Source organism: Haliaeetus leucocephalus, unplaced genomic scaffold, assembly GCF_000737465.1.
Source record: "Haliaeetus leucocephalus isolate CR32 unplaced genomic scaffold, Haliaeetus_leucocephalus-4.0 Scaffold143, whole genome shotgun sequence".
Taxonomy (NCBI): Eukaryota; Metazoa; Chordata; class Aves; order Accipitriformes; family Accipitridae; genus Haliaeetus; species Haliaeetus leucocephalus.
Genome location: NW_010972579.1, coordinates 1,916,472 through 1,937,146, shown reverse-complemented (window position 1 = coordinate 1,937,146; position 20,675 = coordinate 1,916,472). Strand labels below are relative to the sequence as shown.

At 51.3% G+C, this 20,675-nt stretch overlaps 1 protein-coding gene across 1 annotated transcript in view; it reads right to left on the bottom strand.

The window, feature by feature from the left end:
• Window positions 1–1,153: 1,153 nt before the first annotated feature.
• SLCO2A1 (solute carrier organic anion transporter family, member 2A1) overlaps window positions 1,154–20,675 on the bottom strand; it is a 28,091-nt gene continuing 8,569 nt past the window's right edge. The window contains exons 2-14 of the mRNA XM_010561191.1: window positions 16,618–16,755; window positions 14,432–14,594; window positions 11,496–11,711; window positions 9,279–9,377; window positions 7,508–7,641; window positions 6,247–6,328; window positions 4,915–5,079; window positions 4,178–4,367; window positions 2,425–2,584; window positions 1,885–2,054; window positions 1,683–1,747; window positions 1,406–1,526; window positions 1,154–1,274 (exon numbers count right to left, since the gene is read on the bottom strand). Of these exons, the coding sequence (XP_010559493.1) occupies window positions 1,154–1,274; window positions 1,406–1,526; window positions 1,683–1,747; window positions 1,885–2,054; window positions 2,425–2,584; window positions 4,178–4,367; window positions 4,915–5,079; window positions 6,247–6,328; window positions 7,508–7,641; window positions 9,279–9,377; window positions 11,496–11,711; window positions 14,432–14,594; window positions 16,618–16,755 (1,824 nt within the window). The remainder of the gene's footprint in view (window positions 1,275–1,405; window positions 1,527–1,682; window positions 1,748–1,884; window positions 2,055–2,424; window positions 2,585–4,177; window positions 4,368–4,914; window positions 5,080–6,246; window positions 6,329–7,507; window positions 7,642–9,278; window positions 9,378–11,495; window positions 11,712–14,431; window positions 14,595–16,617; window positions 16,756–20,675) is intronic.

Here is a 20,675-nt window from a genome sequence, read left to right as displayed (position 1 = left end):
CCCACAGCCCCCTGCCTCCAGCCTGTTTTACCCTGCCTGCAGCCCGCTGCACCCTGCCTGCAACCTTCTATGACAGCAACACCAGGGCAACAGACCCCTGCCTGCAGCCCCTCGTGTGCAGCAATCTGCCCCCCCCACCCCCATGCCCACAGCTCCCGTCGCACCCTGCCTGCACAATCCTGCTGCTTTGCCTTTGCCCCCCCCCCCCGGCCACAGCCTCCTGCCTACTGTGTGCTGAATTGTGCAGGCACCTTTTGGCATGGGGCTGTGGGCAGGGTGCACAGGGCTGTGGGCAGGGGGGCTGCAGGCAGGGAGCTGCTGGCATGGGACCAGAGGCAGGGTGCAGTAGACTGCAGGCTTGTGCTGCAGGCCAGCAGGTTTCATGGGGTTTCGTGCACTCTGCACAGCCCCTCGTAGCCCCCACATCACTGGTGGAGCATGTGCCCCATCTGCCACCATTTCTTCACCTTTGCCAGCGAGGGATGCACTCAGCATCTGCCAGGATGTGACCTGCAGGCATCCCCACTGCCTTGCCTTGCCGGTGGGGACAGCTCTTGGGCTGGGGGGGAGACCAGCAAAGCACCGCAGTTGGAAAAGTGACCTTTATTTAAAAAAAAAAAAAGAGCAACAAACCCCCAAATGTTCTGCAATAAACTCCTAGTGATAACTTTTCACAATATGTGTGCTGTGTCCACGCTGACCTCTGCGAGGGGTGCAGATGGACGGGGGACACAGGGCAGCCCCACAGGGTTGGCAGCCATCTCCCGTGCTCCTGTCCCAGCCTGGAGGGCATTACCCATCTGGAAATGTCACGTCGGAGCTGGGACCATCACCCACAGCAGGCACCTCTCTGCGTATATGGGATGGGGCTGCACTCCAGCCCCTGTCTGCCTCCTGCTCCAGGTAGTGGGGGGCTTCCCCTCCCCAAAGCGATGGGCAAGGTGCAGCTGGAAAGCCTGGGAAGAGCCGGTCCCAGGAAGGGGCTGGCATGGAGCATCTGTCGCTGGGAGCATGACGGTGCCACGGGCTGCAGGAGAGGAGCTCATAGCTGCTAAGGTGAGAAGTTGCTCCCTTAGGAGGAAGAACAAACCCAAAAAAGACAAAAAGTACTGGCAGTGGGTAATGGGGCATGCAGAGTCAGTCCTTGGGTGGGCTACACCAGCCCCGCTGCCTTCTCCTGCACGTTGTACTCCTTGCTCCTCTTCACCTTCCAGCTGATGAGGGCGAGAAGGATGGTGCCCACTACCTTGTAGCCCACCTGTAGCCCCAGGTATCTGTTCGGAGAAGAGCAGGGAGATGCCGTGTCTGGAGGTGGCACCTCCAGCCAGCACCAGGCTGAAGTGGGGACCATCCCCGTGGTCATCCCTGCCAGGAGGGATGCTGGGGGCAGGACGCAGGGGGGTACCTGTTGCGGAGGAAGTCATTGTTGTAGTAGGCGCAGAACCGGCGCTGGGTGCACTGCTTCTGCCAGTAGATGCAGGAGGAGTCGATGAGGGCACCGAACATGGCCGGAGCCGGCAGCCATGCTTTGGAGAGGAGAGGATGGAGTCAGGCTGCCTGCCCTGCCCTGCCTGCATCCTTTGCCTGCTGTCCCCAAGGAGGTTCAACACCTCCTGGGGCTCGAGCAAGCCTCTGAGCAGTCTGCTGCCTTCCCCCAGCCTCATTAGGAGATGGACACTCACCCAGCAGCCTCATTAGTAAGAACTGGACTCCGATGGCAAACGACTTCTCATCCTGGTTCACCACCCTGCAGGGAAGAAGCCATGGGAGGTCAGAGCCACCAGCTGTGGCTCTGCATTTGGCCAAGCACTTTGATCCCAGCATGGGGAACCCATCACTTCACGCTTCCCCCAGTGCCTTTTGAAACCCCTGCACACTGCTCACCGTAAAACCATCATGTAGAGGGGGTTGTGGGACAGGCAGGCTACCAGGGCAGCAAAGGAGATAAGGAATATGGCAGGAAGGAGCATGTGGGAGCAGCTGAGTGGACAGGAGCCTGTCTTGGCAGAGGACAGCCCGTTCCCACCAGGAATCAGGGAACAGTTCTTGTAGATCTGTTGGAAACATTTGGAAAAAACAAACGTAAAACTCTCAAAGCCCAGAGCTGGGTTTTTAGCAAAGCACCAGACCACAGCACTTTGCAGAAGACTGACGAGAGTGTCAGCTCCAATTTTAAGGCATGGCCATGACATCCTGCAATGGGATGTGCTACCATCCCTACTTCTCCAAGCAGACTCCCAGGGCATTCATTACAGCAATCTTTTGTTGCACCTCCTCAGGACTTCAGTTCCTCTAGCAGACCTCCCTGCCTACCGTGTCAAAAAGGCTCTACCCCTTTATTGCATTTGTCAGGTTCCTACAGCATCGCTGCAGCCTCCACCAAACAAGGTGCACTTTGCTTTGTAAACCACTTGTTTTACTCACCACTTGTTTGGGAGTGGAAGAATTAGCAGTGCTGTTTGTGCAGCCAGCGAAGCAGGGGGAGAGGTACTCCACGTTGTTTTCTCCGCACACTGGGTGAAAGATGTGCTCAGAGCAGTGGCACCCACTCGGCGTCTTAACCTGCTGCTGGGAACTCAATGTACTGCCAAAAAGGAGGAGAAAAAAATTTTAAAAAATTAAGAAATAGGACAGGAGGAAGAAAAATCCCTCTTACTAGTTAGCCAGTTCCCCCATTCCTATTTGCGCTGGGACACTGCCAGCATCAGGCTGGCCTTGTGCCAGACCCTGATCCCCAGCAGGTACCTCTGCAAGTGTACAGTGAACTTAACAGTAATTATATTATGTCTGCAAACAAGTACTCACACACTTACTCCCCCCCCCATCCCACTGAAAACTAATCAGCCAAATGCCTGGAGAAATGTATCTGGGCTCCATCCAGAACTGCACAAACAGATGTGCAAACAGCCCCAGATGGAAACACCATTCAGACAGAAACTGGAAGTGGGCTCATTTCCAAACACGCCTGACGACAGCATGAAAGTCAAGAGAACAAACTGAATTATCTGTCTTGTCTTGTCTTACTACCTAAAGGAGTTCATCTGCTGGAGCGGCATGGTCCATCTCCTGCAGGAAGCTGGCACAAGGGACCTGCCCTTGGGCATGGTGGGATGGGGCAGAACTCATGTTCACCCATCCACGTAGCTCACAGCTCCCCGGGGATCCAGCAAAAAGGCATTTATGCAGTGCTGCCATTGCATGGGGGAAGGTTTCCAAAATAATATGAGGCAACAGACTCCTTTTCCATGCAAGTCCCTCCAGCAGCTCCTATTTACATCAGCAAAGCCCATCAAGCTCCTGGTGTGTCCCAGAGGAGCTGAGACAGGCAGTCGATCTGACACTGGCGGCAAGAGGTGAACACTGTGAGGCCAAGCTGCCTGCCAAAATTTGGCACTTGCAGCACCTGATCTTGAGCTGAGGGATCTCCTTGCATTTGAAGCCTTGCTCCCACACAGGAAGCTTGAGATGCCAGTGCCTCAGTGGCCTTCCACACGCTCCTGAATCTGCAGTGCACGCCATGCAGATCTCAGAGCAAAATATAAACACGTCGCCCATGCATGAATTTGCAGAGTGCCATTGCTTTCCTTCACCATGGTTATTTAAGTGGCTTTTAAGTGGGAAAAGCGCATGGAGTGCTCTGTCCCTCATCCCTCCACCATACCCCTGGGACAGGAGGCTCATTGCCGGTGAAGGAAAACATTTGTATGAAAGGCCCTTGCTGGCAGTGCATTGGGAAATGAACACGAAGCACTTCACAGCAAGCCTGGGCTGGAGTCTAAATGTCGTTTTTGTCTTAAAAAGACATGGTAAGAACCAAAAGTTGCCACCCAGCTGAGGAGAAAGGTTATGTCCAGCTGGAACAAAGGGAGCATGCAAGGTGCTCCTGTGCGGGGTTGATGTGGACATGGGCACCAATACTACTTATTTCCTCTTAGACATCCAGAGTGAAAAATATACCCTGCTTGTTTGGTACAGAAAATCGGGAATAAATGCCCTGCCAAGCTTTCTGCGCTGTATAGCGCTTAGATCTCCTCCAGGCAGTGGAATCAGGAGCAAGAAGTAGCGTGGTGATGTCTACTGCCTCTTCTCCTCCACCTGCATGTATCCCACCCCATGGATACTCAGGTCAAGAGTTGGATGAATAAGGAGCTGGAAACAATCCAAGTGCCTGTGTTACCTGGGGGGGTAGATCCCATCAATGCGCCCTGTGGAGCAGCCCATGAAGAAAATGGGCAGGCAGATGAGGATGGAAAAAACGAGCACCACCACAGCAAATCGGGGGATGGCCCGGAGGGAGAAGGCAAAGCGTTTCATGATGATTCCTCCTAAGAGCATCCCAAGCGCTGCTGCTGGCAGGTTCACGGCTCCTGCAGAGGAATGAAGGCATTAGCCAGGGGTCTTGCCGTCAAGCACCTCTCTGCCGGCATGGGGTGGAGTTAGTGGCTTCGTGGACTTTGTGGTGGTTGGGAGAACCCACAGACCCTACCATTACCCAAGACAGACCAAAACACAAGGTGGTTGGTACCTATGAAAAACCTCTGCCTCAGGAGTCTGGCTTAGAGATGCAAGATCAAGCTTGGTGCGTAATTGCTTGCTCTTGCCCTTTCTTTAAGCAACAGAGTGATCCAGACCTGCTTCACCCACATGGTGGGGCTGCCCATTTTCAGTGAGAGCAGTTGCTGGCCTGCAAGAGCAAGCGGACAAATGTAGACAGTCTCTGAGAGGCTGCAAGACAGCCTGGCCTTCTGCAGGCAAATCAGGTCAGGGAAGTCATCAACCATCTCGAGGTGATTCCTAGTTCTCATCTGAAAATGAGTTTCCATTGACTTCCTCCCACCGGATTTAAAAAGCCTGGGGAATGCAGACAGGTGGTTCCCTGCTGATGGATATTTTTCACCCCACGGCTGCGCTCACCTATGAGAAAGTTGGCGTATGAGGAGGAGGCACCGTACTGCTTCTCCAGGAACTTGTTGAGGAAGGTGGCCAGACCTGCAATGACTGAGGAGAAGCTGCACTGAGCCAGCACCAGGAGGATGAAGAGGGGGTTGAGGAGCAGCCTGAGGAAGATCTTTGGGAATCCTACAGGGAAACAGCAGGAAAGATATTTTTTATCCATGTGATCCTCATGTCAGCAATCCATACTGTGAAAAAACCCCCACCCTTAGACTGTTCCCAGTGCGTTAATACAGGGGATGTCTAAGGCTATGGGAAAATGGAAGGGGAGACACCCTGATTTGGCCCAGCAGCTGACAGGACCATGGCCAAAGTGCCCTTAGAAGCAAGGTGGAGGGCTAGTTCTCCCCACTACTCTCCCTCCCACACTTTCCAAACTCACAAGCCTCTGGAGCACTTAGCAGCCATGGTACGTTTGTTTTTCTGGAGCAGGGGCCGTACCCTCAGGCAGTGCAAACAGACAAAGCTGCAGGGATTTTGGCAGAGCCCCACCAGCTGCACATGGGCAGGGTCTGGCTCCTGCAGCTGATGTGTATTTTCCTGGGAGGACATCAAGTCCCCCTGCCCAGCCAGGACAGCCTTTCAGCAGAGGCAGACTGACTTCAGGCTCCTCAGGAGCAGCTCTGTTTATTTGGTCTCTAATTAGCTTTCCCCTTCTAGCAAATAGTGCCATGGAGACCCAGCATCGTTCATCAAAGCCCAGTGAGATAGAGGGAGCTGACAGCTCCAGGATGTGACTGCAGTAGATGGAGAGGGAAGGAGGGAGGGGCTTTAGCTGGAAAGAAGTCATCATGGAGCTCAAAAAAGTCATCAGACTGGTCTCTCTCTCATCAGTGACATCCCTACTCAAGCCCGTTTCAGCTACACATAAACAATTCAGTGTAAGCTGCAGTGCGGTGACCTTCTCAAAGCAGTGGCTGGTGGCGCCGGAGGCCCCATGCCCTCTCCTGGAGCCCTGGATTAAACCACCCAGCTAGCATTTTCCAGCATGCTCATGCCATTTTAAGATCTTTAAACCAATTTTCAGAAACAATTCAGGCCCACAGATCTCAGCAGCACCGTGTTACAGCAAGAGGGAGGCTGCACCCATCTTCCTGTGGTCCTTAGGGAAGGGCATGCTACAGCCCTTGAGGTGCCTGAGCTGGCCCTGGCATCTCCACGCAACGTGGTGGACAGACTCAAAGTCTACCAACAAGAACCCTCAGCTTGAAAATGCCAGCTTGGTGGTCTTCACCCACCAAGCACAGCCCCGGTGCCCCCAGTCACCCTCGCCTTTAAGTGCCAGCCCTTTACTTTTTATAAATTCCAGCAGGGAGGTTTCTTCAGCTACCCCCTTCTCCATCTTCCTGAGCATGCCAGCCTCCATGTTTGGGTCCTGGGGAGGGAGAGAAGAGCAGCCTGTGGTGAGAGGGGAGCATCCATGCGTGGCTGGCACCGTCCCAGCACGCAGTGAGGCTCAGGAGGAGCAGGGTCTGTCCCAGATGCCTTTGACCCCCTGCCAAGCCTGACAGTTTTCCTGCCCATCACAGCAAAGGGGCAAATTGTCTCAAAACTCACAGCAGCCCTTGAGCAGATCTGCAAGACAAAACCTTGTCCTGCTTGCAGAGGTTTTAAGAGCTTGGAAAGCTTTCCTCTGCTGAACCCTGACAAGACACCTCTTTTTTAATTTTGCAAGAAGTCTGAAAATGAAAGTGGGAGACAGGTCAGCTCAAGACTGGTGAGTCCTCTAGCTATAAGTGTGAAATATTTGGGGTTTGATTTTGACCTTTAAAGAATCGATGATTAATCAATTTCAAAACAACAAAACTATTTTTGAAACTAAACCAGTGGGGCTTGGCTTTGAAAACACTGAAATTAAACGTTTTGATAGTTTTGCATCTTTTAAAATTTGTTTTAATGGGAAACTTGTCTCTTTTCTGCATTTTTTTCCCAAAGGAAAAGCCCATTTATCAAACCCCGCTGCCCAGCTTTATCCCAGTGCTGCTCCTATGTATGCCACACTTCAGGAGGTTCTGCTCCAAACGGGCTGTCACTGCTGCTGCTGCTGCTGGCATCAGGGGAGTGTCACCTTGCAGAGGGTGTTGCAGTGGGGCGTTAAGATACAGCCATCACCAGCAGAACCAGGTCAGACACCCCAGGAGGGTCGAGGCCCCACAGACAGACCCCTACTAAGAAGGACTGCATGCAGGAACCCCAAGAAGCCACCCAGCCATCACCCTGCCCTAGGGAAGGCTCAGGTCTACCCAAAACCTTCTCAACAGATTCTGTCGATGCAGCTAGTGGGAAGGGCGTGAGGTCTGGTTTTTGGCCGGCTGAGCTGCAGTGGTTCTGGCTTTCCAGCTAATGGTGAGGAATTGAACGGTCTGGTCCTTTACGCATTAGACACACAGAGCTTGTTTGGAAGACTTCACTTGTGAGAAGTTGTAACCACACCTCAGAAGGGTTGCTGGGCTCCGTTCCTCCCTCCCACACCTCTCCTCTGGCAACAGCTATTCCCTCCCCGAGCGCAGCCCTGGCACCAAGATGTTCTGGCCCTCTGGAGATGAGGTCTCACCTCTCCTTTCAGCATGTACCGAGGGAAAAAAAAATAAGGAATGGATGTGAGCACCAAGCAGCCTGAGGAGATCAGCAGTCCCAGCCACCAGGCTCCAACCCACCGCTGGTCCCTCGGTGTCAGGGCCACTGTAGCTGCAAGACACAAGGACCCACGATAAGAGCTCTGCTCCTGCACATCTAAGGGTGAGAGGGACAAACGTCCATGCAAATATGGACCAGTGGAGCATGAACAGTCCATGTGGGCACAGTCCATGGGTCTCTCCACTGGCATGGAAAAGCAAATGGATGGAGGTGGGAGCTTCCACCAGCGCTGGTAGCAAGACCAGCCCTGGTCATGTTTGACCTCCTTTCCCCTGACCAGGATCCTGCACTGCTGCTCCCCATCCAAACTGCTCCGAGCCTCCCAGATGACTGTAGGATGGATTTAGTCAGCAACAAAGTATGCTGATGGCACAGGTTCAACTCTTCCCCGCTGAGCCAGCCAACAAGGCAGTGATTACGGGGGGCCAGCTCCATCTTCCTCTGTCTGGGATGTGTGGTGGGTTTGGACCACGCTGCCTGTCAGGGATGCTGAGCTGAGACAGGGACCGGGAAAGGTCACAGCCGCTTTCCTGGAAAAAACTGCTCTCCCATTGTTCCAGGCTTGGTCACTCTCTGCTTGCAGAGACCAAGGGAAGGACCCGTGCCGGCAGAAGAGCGCTGTTAATGAGCCTGATTTCCGAGTGGATGAAACTCAGGGCGCCTTCTCCGGAAAAAGGAGGAGAAGGTGAGAGCCGCTCCGTCTCCAGCGCAGACATCCTTCTGCTGGGCCAAGCGATGCTCACGGGAGGTTGACAGATTGCTTGGCTTGGCATGGGGACCTCATCTCCCCATCGCCAGGACATTGTGGCTGGGAAAGGAACCAGCAGCAGCCTCCGGGTGGGAGCCCCATGCCAGGGTGTGGCAGGAGAGGAGCCCACACCCCACCGAAACAATCGCCCTGCTTCCCCAAACAGGACCACTCCACTCTGTAGCTTGGACGTCATCATGGAGCGACCGGGCAGAGGCTGCTAAATCCGTCTGCCGCCGCAGGGAGTGAGCCAAGGCTATTTGCTGTTTCCTGCCCCAGGTTCATTTATTATTCTTATCAGGCACCAGACAAAAATGTCAGGCAAGCTCTGATCTCTCTAAGGAAACACAGGAAAAGCCACGTTAATGATGGAGCTGGGGAGAATTCTTTAGTGATTAAGTTACCAGAAATAATAAGCACACACCGCAGATAAAGAAAATAAGCCCTGGAGTGGCATTGGCTTGGTCCCTCTCTCTGCATATACTGGTGAAGGGTGGTGGGGAGGGGGACGTGTAGACTTGAGCCTTCCCGTGCACCCACAGCGCAATGGTTGCCCTGTGGTTGTCTTCTCCATCCCTGGATGCTTATATGTCCCTGCTCCTCTCCACCACCATGCTGGTGTAGTGTGATGCTTCCTCAGCATAGTGGCAGTGGGCAGACCCCAGCAATGACCACCAGTGCTTCAGTGCAGCACCATGGGTAGGACATTGAAATGTCCCTACTGCAGGGCTCTGCTTCAGTGGTGGCTTCAGGACCATCTGTAGCCTTCCTCACAGGGAAATGGAGTGGAGAAGCATGCTGGGGGTGCTATACCAGGTCAGGTCTTTCTAGGGGAGTGGGTTTTGTGGGTCATGGGACTGGTGCCACCAGTCATCTCAGAGTGATCTTCTGACTCACAGAAGGCTTTTAGGAGGACCATTGCAACCTGAGAAATACTCACCAATGTCAACTCTTCCAATATCCACGAAGAGCCGCAGCACCACAGATCCCAGCAAGTATCCAAAAGCAGGGCCGAACACGGCAATGGCAAAGAGGATGGCTGAAAAAAGGAAGCAGAGAGAACCAGTGCGGGGAGGGAACAGTAGCTTCAACGCTGATATGGCTTTTGCCTTCCCACGTGAGGCAGGAATGGTGTTACAATATGCAGAGGAGAGAAAACACCTTTTAACAAGCGGAAGATGATGAGAAGATCCCCATTGCTCAGATACTGAATGTGGCGTTTATCTAACAGGATTAGGAGGAGGGCAGGCAGCTGCCTGTAGAAAAAGTCCCTCTGCTCTGCTGCAGTCGAGGCTTTGCTGATGGCGCTGAAAGTTGTCAGCCACACGGTGAATATCCATGATTCACTGCGACAAAGAGGGGAACCTTAGAGAGCAGCAGGACAGTGGCATCCTGGGCTCCTGCAGGTGACGGAGACCCTCATCTCCTAGAGGAGGCCATGGAAACAAAGCCATCTCAGTCCTTATATCCAAGCAAAAAAATTCGGTGCAAACTTCAGGGGAGATGAAACATCCTGAGAGCAAAAAAGCCAGCAGATCACCCTCAGTTCAGCTGAACTATCTTATTCAAAAAATAGATAACTTGGACCTAATCCGTAAGGTCAAAATGTTTCCTTTTGACTTCTTTGGAATGAAAGGATTCAAGTTTCCTCCCTAAAAGAAACTCTTTGCACAACCTTCTTAAGGAGTGAAAAAGGAGACAGTTTGCTTGAGCTGCGTTGACCATTTCTGTGCATTTTGCTGGTCTGGAGCCTTTGAGCATACTGGCTAAGAAAGCGCCTGATCCCACTGCTATGCCTCAGCTGTGCACCTATTTTTAAAAGCTTTTTCTTCCCAATTAGCCAAGGCAGTGTTTTTGTTTCTACAACATAAACCTAACTATTGAAGGGCAGGGTCTTTAGAGAAGTATTTAACCTCATACATAGACAGTAGTGTTCGTTTTCATAGGAAGATGCTGAGACCTAAAATAAAACAAGACTCAGGCAGTGGTATTTACATTGTATTGAGGCAATCCAGACTCACTGTAGCCATACCCCCTGACAGAGACATTCCCACGGCCCTAAAATGACCACCTATATTACAAAGAACAAGCCAGTCCCATTTTCCTTCATCATCAGGACCTGCAGGTTTGGGAATCCAAAGGCCACTCAGAGGTCCTGGGAACAGTGACCCCTCACTGCAGGGAGAAGACAAGGATGGTCTGTCCCTCCTTTTGCAAGCCCTGACTACTATACTTGAGCTGAGAGGAGGGAGTGCTGCCCGCACAGGAGACTTTCTGCAGAGGTCTTAGGTGGTGCAGCAGCCCTTTGCAGCCAGAGCCCGGAGCAAAGCATGGCTGGGTGGGTCTGGAGATCCTGCCAAGCACACCAATGCTTGTCCAAATCCTGTCCTTGGGAGTCTAATTCCGAAGGCTTTCCTTCTCCTTTAGTGCTTGCCTTATTTTGGAACATCCACTTTTGACTCCTAAATCACTCCGATGCCTTTGGCTGCTTTAAAGACATTGTTCGGCACCAGTAGGAATTGGGTTTTTAAATAACTTATGGACTGAGCTCAAAGCTCATGTAGGCAGGCCAGCATCAGATGGGGTTTGCCATTCACAGGGGAAAAAAATGCAGTTTAACATGGAAGCTAGCACCTATCTCTTTGCAATCAAGAAGTGCTCCTGAGCCTGGGAGCCCCCACTGGGCAGGGACCGCTTCCACGGCAAAAAAAATATCGATTTTGAACCCTTGATGCAAAACCTGTGTTAATTGGCTCCTGCAGGCTGTCATACCTCTGGTTGACCCATGATCAACCGATGCTCAACAAGAGCAGGAGATGGCCTCTGAGAAGGTTTCCTTACTACTCTTTCCCCCCCATGGATGGCATAAGTTCTCACAGATGCAAGGGAGAAGCCCCACCTCATCCATCTTACCTCCTTGCCCTGATTCTTTGGCTTCCTAACACCCACATCATAAATATAACCCTACAGAGAACAGCTGACTATCAAGGGGAGAGACAGCCCAGCCTTTTAATGGGGGAGGACCTCATCTGAGTCCCACTGGCTGCTCAACCCGTGTCCACAGATTCCTCTTCAGATGAGCACCTCTACATCTCACGTCTAGAGGAGACATTTGTCTGGAGGAAACAAACCAATACACAACAATGGTCCCACTTACCGACGTACAGCGGGGAATTGTTTGCTTCTGCAAAATCATCTACGTAGGATATACCAAAGGGCTGGATGGGAACTGTCCCAATTCCAGCCAGCAGCTGGGCGATGACCATCATTGCCCATATGCTGCTGGCCTCCTTCTGGGGATCCTGGGTGGCATTTGGGCACACAAACTTATTCTCTGCATAGCAGAGTTCAGCCTGGACCTGGCTTTTGTTACCTGAAAGGAAGAAGAATGAACATTACAATGCTGGGCATGTCCCCTGCCTCCTCCCGCACTAAATCCCTAAGTACTGCCAATCTCTTGAGCGTGCTGAGTAGGCACACATGGTTGGACTTCGGATGGCTTGATCATTTTATTTAGCAGTTGTCATCACCTTTCCCTTCCTTTGGGGTATTATACTGAGGTCAGCATAGCAAACAACCAGGCTGTGATTTTTATCAAACTTTTGAAGACAGGAGGATCAGAGAAGATAGAAGCAAATTAATTTCTCCTGCAAAGGGTCAGCCCTTCAGCTCAGCTCCAGCGAGCTGCATTCGAGCTGTCAGCAGAAGATAAAAACTTCTCCATCAAAGCTGCAGCAACGCCAGACCCAACCAACCAACAAAAGCCTTTGGACAGACAGTGTCAAAGCCAGTGGAAAGCCTAAATATTCACAGATAGAAAAAACTGTTTTTCATGCAAAATGAAGATGCTACAGAGTAAGTCCTGGTCTTTCAATGCTAGCTGTTCTCACTCTGGCTTTTCTTTTTTCTTTTTTTTTTTAATATTTGCAGTTAGTTCAACATTCCTATCACATCTTTCTCGTTAATGTAATAACTGTGGATTTTCTACACTTCGGAGCAAAGAGACACAAAACAAAACCAAATATTTGTCAGGTGATTAGGGGTATTCATTGACATAGTGCGGCAGCACATTCTTAATAGTAGGTCACCACAAAAATCCTTATGTAAGACCATTTGAAGCCGTGTTGTCTAAAGGGTCCACGTTGCCAGACAGGATACTCCTTTTCTAATAAAGATCTTACCGCAGCAAAAGTGAGAGCAAAAGCCTCTCATGCCAGATTACGTGCCGTGGAGCAATGCTGCTCTTGGTTTAATGAGAGCAAACCTCATCCATGGCTGGCTTTTTGATGCCAATGGTCTTTGCTCCCCTGTGGTACCCAGGCAGGAACAGGGAGTGATGCTCCCTGGGGTCACCTGGCTGCCCTGAGCAGGACACCCTGCCCCTGAATCTCCATTGTCCTCATCGCTCAGGAGCAGCCCACCTCCTTCCAAAGCAAGGACTTTACTTCTTCATACCATCCAGACATGGAGAGGGCTTCACCCTGCTCAAGACTGCCATGCAAACTCTAACCAGGACTGGAATATCTTCATGGGCTGTAAATGCTGGGCCAAGACACATACAGTTCTGGGCAGGGGAGCAGGATGATACCTGCTCCTTCGACTTGTTTCCATAACAGTAAGAGCAGCCCCTGTCCTGAATCCTGACTAGTTTATAGCCCGACGTGTGAATTTAAGCTGTCAGAAAACTTGGCATCTGATGCCTGATCCACTCTCCAAACCAGCTGACTCAAAAAACATGGAGACATTCAAGGCTACAGAGCAGCTGCAAGCCAGAAGAGAACTGGTCTTCATATTTCTGCATGAGCACTGGTACACTCTGAGCCCCACGTCAGGCCATCATTTTTAATAACATTTCATGGGATCTGGGCTTGCAGATCAGCTGTGATGGCACCAGATTTCCAAGAGCTGATGTGGGAGAGCAAAACCAGAGGATCTCTAACCCTTTGGTGGGAGCAGAGATTGTCAGGCACTTGTGAGCAGCTCTGTCCTCACTGTGTTTTGCTCCCTGTCTGGGGTTTGCATCCTCTTGAGCTGCAGCAAAGTCAGGACCTAATTAAAGGGAGCAACTTGCCTAAGGCCACACAGAAGCTCCCTGGTACAGCCAAAGCTCCCTGAGCCCAGAGGATCAGGCTAGGACATGATGCACAGGGCTCAAAGCCTTTCCAGGAGAAAGCACCTTCTAACTAGAGATGGAAGGCTTTCCCTGGCTGGCACTGCTTCGGCCGCTGCCATCCCCCTTGGTGGCACAGGCACAGTGGGAGCAACTTGGCACAGGGTTTTCAGAGGTGGCGATCCCCAGGGAAGCTAAGGCTCAATGGCATCCCGAGGATTTAGGGGCTGAAGCCACTTTGGGAAGACCAAAGCCAGCACTGTGGCATGCAATGCAGCCTCTTCCGCGTATTGCATTCTGCACGGAAACTGGAGCTGTTGTCATACACACTAGCTTGTTCCTAAAGCCTGCCCAGTTAAACCAGTAGCCCTTCTTAGTATGGATTGTAAGGCTTTCAGGCTAGAGCAGAACAGGCCCTGCAGAAAAGAGACCTTAACGCTGCTCTATCACTCACATAGGGAGACGACCTGACTTATGCTGCAATACTTCTGTGACTCCAATAAAGATAACGTTCCTTTCCTTTCCAAAATGCTTTGGGCTATAGGTGAACCATCAGATGCATTTGCGTTCAGCCTGGGCTCTCAGCAGGGCTGCAGTGTGAGCGTTTGCCCTTCTCCCTTGCGCTGCCACAGCTTTCAGCTGCCTGCAGTGAGACCACCAAGAGCAACGTCTTTTGTTGTGCACAAAAACCAGGAGCAAGTAGGTGAAGGTCAAAGCCTAGCTGGTGCAACAAGGCATATACACACATCAAGACTGCACTTTCAAGCCTTCTTATCAGTCAGATGAACTGCTTTGCACCCAGAGCATGTGGCACTGACTTACAGTGCCACAGCTATTAACTTTCCCTTCAAACGCTGCATTTAAATCGTGTGTGCACTGGATACAACCCCTCATTTTGGGTAGGCACGGGTAACCCAGGCCAAAGCAACTGGAGATGGATTTGTGCTGGGACAGCTCATAGCGATGAGGGTGGAGGCACTTACTGGTGCTAAGTGTGGTGTATTCGTAAGGGTCTGATAGGAAGTGGGGCAGGGTAACCAGGAATGCTCCCAGCGCCAGCAGCAGCCCCCCCACGCCGATCACCCGCGGGCGGTGAACTCGGCTGCCGAAGTAGCTGACAAAGATGATGAGGACCACATTGCCGATCTGGAAAGGGCAGAGCAAAATGGGGAGAACATTAGGAGACAACACAGAGGAAGTCAAGACCCTATAATGGTCCCCCATGACTCTGTCTGGGTGGGTGGAGAGCTCTCTTATCAGGTGGTGCTTGACCCCCACAGAAACAGGAACAGGACAGCCCTTCACCTAGCAAGTCAGCACTCCCTTCTCAGCAGAAGCCAGTGGGCCAGCTCCTTGGCTTCTGTCACTTCTGTGCATCTCTTGTCATCATGGACGACTTCACAACCTCCCTGTGATCTGGCTGGGGCTTTTTTCAGCACACACACCTGCCACCCACCCCACAGGATGTGGCATAAACTAATAATTTCCCCAAACACAGCAAAAAATGAAGCATATTGCCTCCATTTCCCATGACTCTAAACAGACATGAGCCCAGCTACAAAGTCCAGCTCATTGCAAATGTTTGTGACTCTGGACATTTGCAACTGCAGCTATGATCAGCTAAAAAGATAAGAAAACATGCAGCTTACTCAGGCAAGTGGATGAACACCATAAAATTACCATTACATGGGCTTTGTCAGCTTGGGACAAGCTAAACATTATTTTAACCTTGGCATGTACGGCTAAGAATACTTTTTATTTATGTTTACATGGGCTGCCTTGTTTGTAGTTTGTGTTCTTGGAATTGCTGCAGCCATCAATGCAGAAAGGTTGTGGTCCTGGACAGGCAGGGCAGCTCACACAGAGCCAGAGTAAAGCACAGAAATTTCTCTCATAAAGCAGAGAAATAAAGGTGTATCTGTTGTCTGCAAGCTGTTATTCTTTAACAGCATGGCATATGTGCTATTCCAACCTTCTTCCCTTTATATTCTTGCAGTAACACACTGCTCTACATGATGTTTGCTTTGGTATTACTTCTCCAGGTATTAATTCTTATAAGGACAGAGTTCTATAGTGGATAAGGAGGACATGGGTTACAACTTGTGATACTCTGCAGTGCTTAATTATGCCAGTTCATCATTACCAATGTCACAACTGTGCATACTGGGTCTCTTTCTTTGCATGGTTTGGACCTAGTCACAATCAGTGGGAAGTCCTTCACTGGTCTCAATAGGCTTTGAACCAGTCTTTTTAACCCCAGATGTATGTGCTGGTTGAGGTAAGACCTGGGCATCTGCTTCCCCAAGGACCCGGGAGGATTCCCAGTGCCCAGCCTCTTGGTGGATGATCCCATGCGAGAAGACCAGTTGTATGCAAGGTGGGCTGCCACCAAGCACTTTGCGCCATCCAAAGAAAGTCCCTGCCAGCAGGTTTTTTTCCTAGTTGGCCTTGAAGAGCTACCAGAAAGGATACAATTCATGACAATGTGAACTAGAAAACTTATTCCAGAGGAGTCATTAGAAAATGTTTGTGAGAAAATCTTCAGCCAACTCAGCAATATGCTAGTGGAAGTCAGTCCTTTGCCACAGGGCCATCAGGAGCTGGGAGCACTGGAGAGAAGGGCTAGATCTTGGAAAGACTGCTGGACAGGGTCTCCTTGTAGACAAAGTTTGGAATTACTCTGGCCAGGGTCATTCCTAAAGCGAATGTGAAATGTATGAAAAGTTACTTTTACTGGAAATTGCTCACAGAGCTGTAGTTGTGTGGATACTACTCATAATAAAATGCTCTTCTTCACAAAAGCTCTAAGAACTGTGATCAATGGAGAAGAATCACATTGCATGTTTTCTGTCTCCCAGTCGTGTCTCTGCTGGAGATGTATGGCATCTCAGGGTGGAGTGGTCTCCTCTGTAGCGACCTGCTTTCTGCTGCTGCCCTCCAAGGCCACGTCCTCACCACATAACCCTGTGTTCAACCTCCCAGCAAGTGGTACAGCAGAAGTGAAGTGGGAAGAGGTGTCCAAGTGCACAGCAACAGCTGCTTCATCCAGCACATGCAGGCATGGCTGAGGAAGCACTGTCTGTGAACAACCCTGAGACCCTGTTCTGGGAAGGCCTACCACGTTCTGGCCACCCCTCAGGGCCCCCGCACAAGCTTCTCACCCAGTTACCTCGTGCAAGCTGGAGATGAAACCCGAAGAGAGACTGGAGAGCCCAAAGCGCTTTTCAATGGTGGTGAGGCTGCTCTTGAAGTTGGCACTGTAGAGGAGCTGGGAGAGCTGGAGAAGCCCGTGGCACAGCACAAACACCTGTGGGGGGAAAAAAAAATGTCCCATCCCAGTTAGTACCCAGTTAGTGTCCTGATGTGTAACTGCTGATGACCATGTCCCGTGTGAGGGATTTGAGAGTCATGGACTCAAGTTGGCCAACACGGCTGCAGCTCTGACGTGCAACAGATCTACTGAAGGGCTTAGTCCTGGATCCCTGGTTAACTTAGCTTTGCAAAATGAGTGATGCAGTGTTCAGAAGAGAGGACAAGGGGCTCTGTTTTTATCTTTTCTCTGCCTTACCGTTATTAACATTCACTGGTATTTGCACTGCGGCAACCCTTGTACAACCCTCAAGAGCAACCCTCCAACCCAAGGAGGACCTGTTGCACTGGGAGTTGCACAATGATAAATGAGACAGGCTTGACTTTGCATAGACTTGGTGGGTGCTCCTGAGACTGTGTTAGAGCCAACCCCGCAGTTGCTGTGACGCAGCTGAAAGGGAGCCGTGCTGGTTTAGACTACCTGAGATCCAGTATTTCCAGTCGGCCCCTTGGATTCACTCATCTGTAAAGCCAATTAACAGACCATGCTCCAAGGGGTGTTGCACAAAAGAGCTGAAAAAGGGCTTTAAAAGCCCCAGAGGGAAAGGATGAAATATGCACAACATGGTCTCACTACTGGAAGATATCTATATAGTATTCTAAAAACAGCATCTTTCCCTTGAGCCAGGCTGTGAGCCAAGCCAGAAACCAAGCCGAATGGAGGCAGAGCTTGCCTGGAGCAGAAAAGGGAATACAGAGAATTTACGGGGTAGGGAAGAAGCATGGTCGAAAGAGCCCGGGTGGCCTTGGAGAGGAAAGCACTCTCAGCCAGGGATGCAAGAGGCAGCTCACAAGTGTCATTTGATCTATATTTAGTCAGAGCAGTTTTCCTTTATTTTTCTTGGAATAGAATGCATCCACACGGTGCCAAAAGTATTTTAAAAACATTTAAAAAAAAAAAAAAAAAAAGAGGGAAAAGGTCTTTTTATTTAAATTCACAGGAAATCAAATATTTGCTGAATACCGGAAGCGTGTCCCACAAAGATAACGGTGGGAAGCCTGAGATGATGAATGGGGGATCAAAGGTACTGCAGGGCTGACAAATTCCCTATGTCCTTGGCTAGGAGAGCAGCAATACTCAGTATTTATTTGAAATGGCGGTAGCGCCCAGAAGCTCTGACCCATTGTGGGAAAAAAAAAAAACCAAACCAAAAAAAAACCAGAAAAAGAATGAAACTGTCCACCCAACACAGAGGATGCAAATGCTGTAGGTGGGTGGAGTGTCTTTTTGGGGAGCAGAGGAGGACGCAGAGCCAGGTCCAGCAATTGCAAGAGAAGATGGGCAAGAAGGTGGCTTCTTGGGAAGCTTCTCCCCCGACGGAGGATACCAGCAGCCAGAAGACAGCTGGGTATCTAAAAGCATAAGAGATGGGAGAGATGCTAACAGACAGCAGGAGAGAAGAAGACGGAGATGAAGGAGAAGGAGAAAATGGAGCCCTGGCAGTGTTAGGGTAGGCTGGGAACAACTGGAGACCACAGATAAGTAGAAGGAGAAAGGCAAACACCAAAAAAGAGGGAAGAAGGGTCACAGGGACAAGCTGCTATCAGGAACTCCCCAGCTACATCTTGGAGGGGTGTCAGCCCACAGGCTACCATCACACAGGCATCCGCCACCATGGTAGCCAAGCAAGAGAGGACCAAGTCCCAGGCTGGGACTTTGCCCCAACAAAAAGCCACAGAGCAATGATGTGGGGTGTAACATGGAAAACCCTCCCAGACAGGGAGAAAGTGGAAGTGAAACATCTGAAAGTAAACTCTTGAAGCAGAATGAACTCTACACCCTCCAGCTATCAACTCCTACATTCAAAAACCCATCCCAGCACACGGTCCTGAGGGTGAAAGGTGAATCCACCACCTTCACCTTCCCCAATCCTGACCTGGGATCACTGTGTAATTAGTCCAGCCGGGCTGGTCTGGAGCGGAGAGGTGACTCCTGTGAGGATGAGAAATGGAGAGGGGATCTTGTTGCCACAGAACATTAATTTTTGTTCCTGCAGCTCTGGCTGGATCCTATTGAAGTCATTTGAATAAGGAAGCGCTGGCTAAACAGTGGAGGGCTGGGACCGCCTGAGATGCAGAGCAGCTGGAGGGAGAGCTCTCCCGGTGCGAAACATTAGCTGCAGAAGCAAAGCTGTTTACCAATGGGGAGGGAAAAGGGTGGATCACCGAGGCTGAATTTAGCACAGCAAATGTCAGCCTAAACCCCGGGGCAGCTGGGGAGATGAGAAGTGTTGGGAAGAGGATGCTAGCAGGGAGGGAAGATGAGGAGGAGAGGCAGTCTGACTCCCCAAAATGCTGGGGTTGGCAGGGGATTGAAGCATGGAAGGACCACGGGGAACCAGCGTTGGCTGTGCTTCACGAGAGGATGGAGGGCAGGAGATGAGAGGGACAAGATGTGGTCAGAGAGGGCAGGCAGGGAAAGGCAGAGCTAGAAGGAGATGGCCTGAGATGGGTTTATGCATTGGTGATAACCTGGGGGACGGACAAAATGGGGCCATGGATCCCGAGATGGCTGGGAGCAAGCTGGGGCTGCCTGCCGTGAGGGAAAGCAAGGTGGAAGAAATGCAGCTGGAGAGCACTGACAAGGGGAAGGAAAGACTTTGGGGTGTAACTGCTCCCTCCTTGCCCATGTGTCCTTCTAATCTGGCTCCTGCAAGCAGGGCTAGCAGGAAAGGTAGAAGAGCAGGAGGGATGCTCAGGGCACCCGATCCTGGCCCGCACTGCTGCTGGCACTGAGACCCCACAGCAGCCTCACCCCTTGGATGTGGAGAGCCCACAGGATGAGAGGGGAAGGACAGAGGAGATTTTTTTTTTTTTTTTTTCCTTGGGAAGAAGCTGCCACCCAAAACAGTCAGAGCAAAGCGAAACAGCCTTTGCTCCAGGACTTGTGCAGCTGGAGTTTGGCTTTTCCACACGCACTTCAGCTGTCTGGAGGTGAGAGATGTGCCTGATGTAAGACTTTCCCTGCATTCAGCAGACCCAGTTCTAATTAAAATAATGATGGCCCAAACCTTGAAGGCTCTGAGTGCAAAGAGCTGGGAGAGGGGCTTACTGAGAAGGGTCCCCAAAAGCAGCCCGTGCACTGCCTGACCTTGGCACTGACCAAGATGCTCCAGCTGGGAAGAGCAGACCTCTGAGGCTGCTGGAGATGAAGGGCACCACCCTCCTGTGTCCCCTCACAGGTCCCCACGGTTGTCTCCCATCCCTGTCCCTCTCTCCATGTGTCCCCATCCCCACATGTTCATGCTGACCACCCACAACCTGCTGGTCCATGGAAACCAGCACCAATCTGGTCCCTTCCACCTGCAGAGAGCCCCAGATGTGCTGCTGTGGCCCCATGCACCCACTGAGCAACCCTGGGGGGGACCGAGCTGGTATCATCCATCTTCCATAACACTGAATGAAGAAGGGTTTTTTTAAAGAAGAGCCAGTACCATCTGAAGGGAGGTTTTGCAGACACAAAGCTGGCACAACTGCAACGAAGGCCGAGGGCATGGTTGGAGGTTAAGGAGTCAGGGACCCTCCCACGAATATAAAGTGCTGGCCCTCCGGAGCAGATGCTCCCATCAGAGCCTGGTGTATTTTTGGAGCTGCAGGCAAGGAGCAACCGCAGGCAGCCAGGGAGCAGCATGGAGAGGCCAAAGGTGTGCACCCACATACACATACAAAATCCCTTTTTAATCACCCCCACGTTTCCTTCAGAGCGCCTGAGTGATCCTGACTCCAGGCTGTTTATACAAGACACTTGACTCCTTTCCAAGACACATTTAAAAGGGAAGCAAATGCCTGGGGGAAGGTCCCTTACAGACATGCTGCCTCCCCCCCCCCCCCCGCGCGTACCCACCAGGTGGGGTGGAG